General features: G+C 40.8%; 1 protein-coding gene across 1 annotated transcript; it reads left to right on the top strand.

Annotated features, from left to right (window-relative positions):
* The first annotated feature begins 5,162 nt into the window (after positions 1-5,162).
* LOC147897025 (ATP-dependent RNA helicase) lies at positions 5,163-5,762 on the top strand. Its single transcript, XM_087381736.1, has one exon. The coding sequence runs from the start codon at positions 5,259-5,261 to the stop codon at positions 5,535-5,537; it is 279 nt and encodes a 92-aa protein (XP_087237862.1). The 5' UTR covers positions 5,163-5,258; the 3' UTR covers positions 5,538-5,762.
* Positions 5,763-6,568: the final 806 nt, after the last annotated feature.

The raw sequence follows: 6,568 nt of genomic DNA, 5'->3' as shown, positions 1-6,568 counted from the left end.
CCCATGAAGAAGTTTGTAGATCTACAAGGCTTCTATTTTGGGGATGTGATGCATCTTGTAATACTAGTCCTTCGCTATCTTCAAAAAGATAACCATGTTGTGCTAACTATGGGGACTTGGGATCTTTTTCACGTTGTCTAGTAATATTTTCTTGTGTTCTGTCACCATCACCCTGCTCTTCTATTGCCCTATGCCAAACCTACTCCATTTTCAAAGGGATGGTGAGGGAGATTGGAAATACCAACTCTTACTCAATGTCTTGATTGAGTCTTGATTAAATTGTTGGGCAATTAGCAAGGTCTGATGTCTTATTCTTTGGGTAGTGGGCATCATTGGTGGCTTGGACTCCTACTCTTCTTTTATGGTGACCAGACTTCTTTCTTGCTCTCATAGTTCTCTGATTCATTTCTATTCTAGAAGCAACAGGGTCATTCTCATAGATGCCTCTCTTCTCCTCTTTTGCAATCATCTTCTTTTTAGGGCTTCTATCTAGTAGGATTCATCAATAGTCCAAGGAGAGTTTTAATTTTATCTATAGTTTGTCACATGTTGTTTCCTTGACCCCTAAAAGTTAGTGGACCCTTTCATCTCGTAAGCCTTCCTCGAACTTTGGTAAGTTTTGATTGGGATAAGAGAACCTTGTTTAAGAAGGAGTATGCTTTCGAAATTTTGACTCAGGCCTTCAGCTCAATGTTCTCTTTTTCTACCTAATCTATGTTCAATGTTATGATCTTGAAATTGAATTCCTACAACACTAGCATCGATCTAATCAATCATGGATCTCTGATTCATTTGTTGCTCAGATAAAGCAACACCTAGTGGTCTACATAGAAAATGAACAGGTTGCCAAGAGATAGTAACAAAACTTTTAGACCATCCCGAGGGCTTCCCTTTTTGTGGTTCAATAGTTCATTTCTGCCTTGAGAACATTTGACTCATGTAGTAGATGGGAAATCCAAGTTCTCAACTCGTTCTCATCTGGCTAAGTTGCCATCATAAAGCATTCAGCTGCATATAAAAGGTCAATTTTTAGTCAAGATTCTTGAGTAGGGTTGCCAGTATGGCAATCTCTTGCAAGATCTAGAATGACTTGACTCGTCCTTGGTTTCACTCAAACTTCATATCCTACCTCATGAGCTAATTCAGAGGCTTAGCTACCCTACAAATTATGTAATGTAACAGTATTTGTCACTTTTATCTTTTTTATGGAAATGATTATGGACTTCTTGGTCATCATGCCTTCTCCTTAAATCGTGTGTCCCAACAAGACCCTTGAGAACATGCAAAATACACATTTGAATGGATTGAGGGAGATTCTGGTCTCCCTTCAATTTTGGCATACTTTTAGGTGTTTTAAGTGTGTATGCTTTATATTGTAGATAAAAAAGTCATCCAAGAATATTCATTGATGTACTCCAAGAATGTTCCACCACGAAGTACTGAAACATGGCCGGTGGATTCTTCAACCTAAATGGCATCACTTTGCTTGAGTATGCTCTCCATTTGGTGATGAAGGTCATCTCCTCTCAGTCTTCATTAGCTGGCATGATTTGATTTTACTCAATTTATTCATCCATGAATGACTACATCTCATGGCCCGCTACTTTGTCTAGGATGTCTGTGAACAACAACAAGAATGAGTCTTTGATCAAGCTTCGAAAAGTTGACACAAACTCTCAACTTGCAATTTTTCTTTGGCACAATCATGATTGGAAATAACCAATTTCTTCCATCTACCTATCACATGAACCTACCCTTAGAAATTGGTCAATCTTCACCTTTCTTAACTTGACATAGTTGGGGTTCATTAGATACCTCTCCTGCCAAATGGGCTACACTTCATGCAAATACCTCATTGTATTTTCGAAAGAGTTCTTGGGATTGGTTGAGGAATTTAGTGGGAAGTTCTTGATTGGTTTGCATCAACTTTGGTTTTTCTTGTTGCGAACCCACATTGACCTCTTAGATGGCTTGCCACTCTCTTCCCTCTTTGTCCTTGGTAAAGCACTTTGGGAAGGCCATTTTGGGCTCTTCATCTTCCACTAGCATCTCCATGGCTACCCACGCTGTGTCAACTATCATTGCTATGGGCACAATGTTAAGTGCAAGGAGCTTCTCTTCAATGTGTATGGCATATGCCTCTTCCACTCCCACTCATTCAAGCTTGCATTCCTTGTGGATCATGACTTGCCACATTGGTATTGCCCATCGTGCATGATGGAGATCATGTCCTCTCCAATCATGCAGTACCTTGGCTCTTTCAAACACGGTCATCCTAATAGCATCAACTATCCTTGCTCATCCACCATCTTAACCATGATGAACATGATTATGAAGTATGCTCCACTCATCTTGATGCATACATCCATGAACATACTTGTTGGCATCACCAACCTTTGATTAGCCATGCAATTTTCAATAGAAAGGGCATCAAATTTTTCAACTTCAGCCTTGTTTGGATTTCCTCATAGATGATGTTCACTCTAGATCCTCCATAATGAGAGCTCCTTTCACAATGTGATTTTGAATTTTTGATTATGGGTACTTCTTCTTTCCAAATCACCATTTAGTCATCTCCACCCTTGTGGTCAATGGCTCTACAATAGGTTCTTTGTTGATTCTTAGGTTGGGAAGAATGCACAATGTGGAGCAAGTTTTAGTACTTGGCTAATGGAAATCATCACGTTGAGTTCATGAAAGTTCCAACTCATTTGGCTTCTTTGGGCTCATCTGGGATTTTGGCCTTGTGACCTTGTGAGCTCTTGCACACCCACTTTTGCCAAAACCACTCCAAAAATCAGCACAAATCATCTTGGTTTTGTACTTATCATTCTTTTTCCTTCTAGGGTCTTCTAGCCTCCCTTTCCACTTCATGGACCTTTGCAGTCCTCTTGTGCGTGTTGAACCAACACTCTTCGGCTATGTGGCTCGAGAGATGGCCATGCAAAGTTGATAGCATGGCTCTTGTTTATTTAATCATACAACATTTATACTGTGCATCTTGTAATTTCCCCTTTTTTCATATCTATTTTCCCCATTTTCATTTTGTATTTTTAATGCTTCAATAGCGCTTGTAGCGTACATATTTACCATGTGAGCTTCTTATTTGCTTCCTTTTATTGATTATCCATACTTTCAAAATTTCCATCTCTTGATATAGAATGTCCTAAACATGAAATTTGAGATCATTTGAATAAGTGCTATGCGAGTATTTTGCAAGCAAGTAGCAAATTTGTAGCATTCTAAGAATGATTCAAGGATACAACTATCAATCTTTAAACCTCCTAGGAACAAGGAGCTAAGATCCTTTCAATGAGTACATATCCTCAATTTCATCCTTGAAGTCTCTAGTTGAGCACTCGAGGAACTCAAAATGATTTTTGCTCTACATTTTTTGCATTTCATAGGCTTTTATAAACATGTTTGCACGGAAATAATTTGTTTAATAGTAGATACACTTGTTCATTGGGTTTCTTGATGTGTAACCTGCATGTCAGAAATACACAAATGTGGATGTCTATATTTAAACTCGTGTATACAAGCTAAGTAAGTGTGTAATTTTAAGCATATGGTCCTAAAACATGAAAATCGAGATGCTTTGAATAGTCTTTTGCAAGCAAATAGCAAGTTTGTAGCATTCTAAGAATGATTGAAGGAAGACACCTATTAATCGATAAACCTCCTAGAAACAAGCATCTAAATTGTTTGACTAAGTATCTACTCTCAACTTCATCCTTGAATTCTCTAGTTTTCAACACTTAAGCAACTTCACAAAAATAATTTTGCTTTGTGTTTTTTGCATTACATGGTCTCTCATAGGAGAGGCGTCCCAATTAGCTGCTTGAGCTGGCAGTTCATCAAGGCCGCCATGTTTCTTGGGGTATGGTTTGTTAAATAAGATACTTTTTGAGAGGGGAGTGAGAATGGGGTATGTGGAAGAGTCCATCATAGGAGCTATCATGGTCTATTTATTGGATATGGGGTCGATTGAAGCCACCAAATATAGCTTGATCCGCGAGAGTCTAAAGAGTTTGAATATATTGTGTTCTCATAACATGCAAGTTGTAATTGGTACTAAACACATCATATTGACAGAGGGCAATCTATGGGCGCTTCCCATCGCCTTTCTCTCGTGTATGGTCTCTTCTTCACATGTGCTTGCTACTTTGGATTTAGCTTCCTAATTGGATCATCACCTTCCTTTTGGCGAAAAGAGGTACTCCCTCATTGATGGTCCATCTTATATGTTTTATTTGCCCATCAAAGCCACACCTTGAGATAGTAATCTTGCATGTTCCAGAAGTGCTTGTGGATCAATCCGCTTGATACCTTATTCTTGCTTCTTTCTTTTTTTGCACTCACACACCGATGGTCCCATCGAGGGGCACATTGTTTAGGACCTATGTTGTTATGGCAGGACTCAAACAAGGCTAGCCGCTCTTGGTTCGCAGGCGCCCTATAGTCTGAGCTATTATTTACACATGGCGGAATGAACCCATTGGTTGGTGAGTTGGGTGCTAAACGGGAAGGAGTGTTCGCCCCCCCTTCCCACTTCGTGCCCAAGGGTTGGTCACCCTCAGCTACACCAATCGAAAGCCTGGGTGGGCTTTCACAGCCAATAAACTAGGTTGCGTTAGGAGCTTAGGCCGGTTGTGTGAATAACCACATCTGGTGGATTTGTCTTGCACATATCCTTGGTTGCAGGTTGGTGTGAACTCAGCCTTGGGGGGGGTTCACACCCATCCATGGACTGGGGAGTGCCCAACTGCATGTCCGCCCTGCTTTGAAGACAAATTATGCCATCCATCCGTAGGCCATTCCCACTAAGGCGAATAAGATATGCTCAAATAATAAATGCTGCATGTGTTGGACAACGAAAAGGGCTCGGTAGACTTTAGGTGGGGGGTGCGAGGTTCGATCCCTAGTGGCTCTTCTTTGTCGCAGACACGCAATTGGGCGTTGGAAGGAGGTCACTGCGAGAACTTTGAAAGCCCAGGTGTGACAAGGATGCCACCGCATTTTGTTGAAGTCGTGGGCTGGCAAGGTGGGTGTGAATAGCGTTTGAAAGAGTGAAGGACCCGAATGAAATGAAATGAAATATGAAGTGAGAGACATGGAAGGGAGAACCCAAATGAAATGAAGGCAAAGCAAAGGGGCTGTTAAATGATAAATTATTGATATTAATTAAGAGAGGCAGGAAAGCTCCAACCGAAGCATTTTTCATATTGTTGATTTTGCAGAGCTTCTTCTCGCGAGCTATGGCGATGCAGTACCTCAACAGCCTTCGAGGCTTGAAGGTCAAAGACCTTCCGGCTCACATCAAGCCCTTGCTCAACCGTGAGAAGGCCCAAACTGCCTGGAACAACTTCCTCGTCGAGTATAAGCGTAAACACATCGATTCTGGCAGCATCAAGCCCCTCCATCACGTCCTTCTCGGTGTCGGAGTCTTTTCCTACTTCGTGGCTCTCCCTCACGAGCGTCGCCACCTTCGTCACTTGGAGGAGGAGGCCAAACATGGCAAGGGACACGGCCATTGATTTTTTGTGCTTTCTCCAGGTCCGCGGAAATTTCTATTTTTGTTTCTAGCGTAATCAAACCGACTCAACCTGATAAGCCGTCTCAATTTGGTATAATAAGCGAGTGGGCTTGACTCCTCTTCCTGATTCGTGACAATTGCCAAAAAACCTTATCACGATTTATCCCAGTTATGGTGCTTGATGTCTCGACTTAGCAAGCTATATTTTTGAAAGGCGTCTCTGCGAGATGTGCTGTTTACTTGCCTGCAAGACTTTGGGATGCTGTTCTCTATCATGTGGGAAGTTTCTGACCGTAAAGGTGTTCATGTGTTGAATGCAAAGAACATGCCTGTTTGCCGATACTTAGTTACTTTGAATTTTCAAGTTTAGTACATAGGAAATAGATATAGTCAGTTTTGGAGCGATTGTTTGTTGATTTGGATGTATCTTAAACGATCGCTGTCAGATTGGACAAGATTTACTTGAAGAGTCGAACTTTTTGTCAGCTGTAGAATTTGTTTTCTGTGCAAAGAGATGTGGCTTAACATGCATGTTCTGCAGATTGCTTTTGTGGCTTCTGTAATTGTTATTGTTGGCTTTCTTCTCAGCAACTTTTCGCAGTAAGTTAGCTTAATAGCGATCTGTGTTTTGGAAGGTTTTAACTTCAATTCAAAGTCTGGTGGTCTACAGAAGAATGAAATTTGTAATCATGTTTTGCACAACGCGGAAGGATTATATGTGATGTTCCTTCATTTGTGAGCTTCTTGGCCGTGCTGTGATCATATTCTCATGTTAGATGATATGTTCTCTTTCTTTTCTTCTGGACTTTATTTTAGATTTCTTGCTTTGGTGGGTGAGTTGTGTGTTTTGTAACACGTTAGGTCTATTTTTAGGAAGCTTGTGTCTCATCCTTTCACACTTGTGGTGTATGTCTTGGAATACATACTGCACTTACGCCCATACGAAATGTTAGGTCCAAGGTTTGGTTTCCGTCACTGAACTGTGTGCATGCTGATGCATTAGGCCCATCATTTAGAAAATATACAATTTAT

This window comes from Dipteris shenzhenensis, chromosome 11, assembly GCF_047967505.1.
Source record: "Dipteris shenzhenensis isolate YYH24624 ecotype China chromosome 11, Dip_SZ_1.0, whole genome shotgun sequence".
Classification (NCBI taxonomy): Eukaryota; Viridiplantae; Streptophyta; class Polypodiopsida; order Gleicheniales; family Dipteridaceae; genus Dipteris; species Dipteris shenzhenensis.
This window is presented reverse-complemented; position numbering and strand designations above follow the sequence as displayed.